The 701-nt window shown below is 33.2% G+C and overlaps 1 protein-coding gene across 1 annotated transcript; it reads right to left on the bottom strand.

The window, feature by feature from the left end:
- Nucleotides 1-5: 5 nt before the first annotated feature.
- Nucleotides 6-695, bottom strand: LOC116350991 (ankyrin repeat and protein kinase domain-containing protein 1-like; the record flags this gene model as incomplete). The annotated part of the gene is made up of 5 exons (XM_031783009.1): nucleotides 689-695; nucleotides 416-514; nucleotides 251-349; nucleotides 90-188; nucleotides 6-24 (listed from the first exon to the last, which is right to left on the bottom strand). Coding segments are annotated over exons 2-5 (311 nt in total), but the record flags the coding sequence as incomplete, so codon positions are not given.
- Nucleotides 696-701: the final 6 nt, after the last annotated feature.

Genomic DNA, 701 nt, shown 5'->3' with positions numbered 1-701 from the left:
GTAGCTCAACAATATTCATTTGACCTAAAAGATTGATAACATTTTTTAGAAAAGAACTAATGATTGAGCTTAATTGCTATGATTGTTACCAGATTTTGCTGCAAAATGGAGAGGCGTCCAATTATCGTTAGTTTTTGCTAAAATCGAAGCTCTCCACTTAATGAGAAGATCAACCATATCCTTATAACCTGGAAAGTCAATCAAACATTCAATGAAATTCATAGTTCGAATCAATTGCTTGGACTATTACCCTTTTCTGCAGCGAAATGGAGCGCTGACCATTTATCATCAGTTACTAAATTAACAAAAGCTCCGTGATTATAGAGAAGTCTGGCAATATCCGGTTTACCTGGAAAGCAAATCAGAGAAACATTGGATTGCAGACATATATTGACTCAATAGGTCGTACTATTACCAAATTTTGCAGCTACGTGAAGGGGCGTCGTGCTGTTTTTACTTCTTGCATTAACATAGGCTTTATGATCGATGAGTAGTTGTGCAATATCCATTCGACCTGGATATTGTTTTGAAATTTGAATAAATTGATTCTGACCATTTCTAATATGAAATTGATTTTGTTGTTTCAAAATTCGATTTGTTGTAATGAATAAGGAAATTTAAGCTCAAAATTTTGATAACAAATGAACATTAAAAAAATCATTGTTTGATTGGATTGTTTGTCAGTTACCAATTTCTGCAGC

The sequence above is a fragment of the Contarinia nasturtii genome, unplaced genomic scaffold (genome assembly GCF_009176525.2).
Source record: "Contarinia nasturtii isolate CC-2019 unplaced genomic scaffold, AAFC_CNas_1.1 Cnas_scaffold_4367, whole genome shotgun sequence".
Lineage (NCBI taxonomy): Eukaryota > Metazoa > Arthropoda > Insecta > Diptera > Cecidomyiidae > Contarinia > Contarinia nasturtii.
The sequence above is the reverse complement of the archived record's forward strand: the minus strand, read 5'-3'. Positions and strand labels throughout refer to the sequence as shown.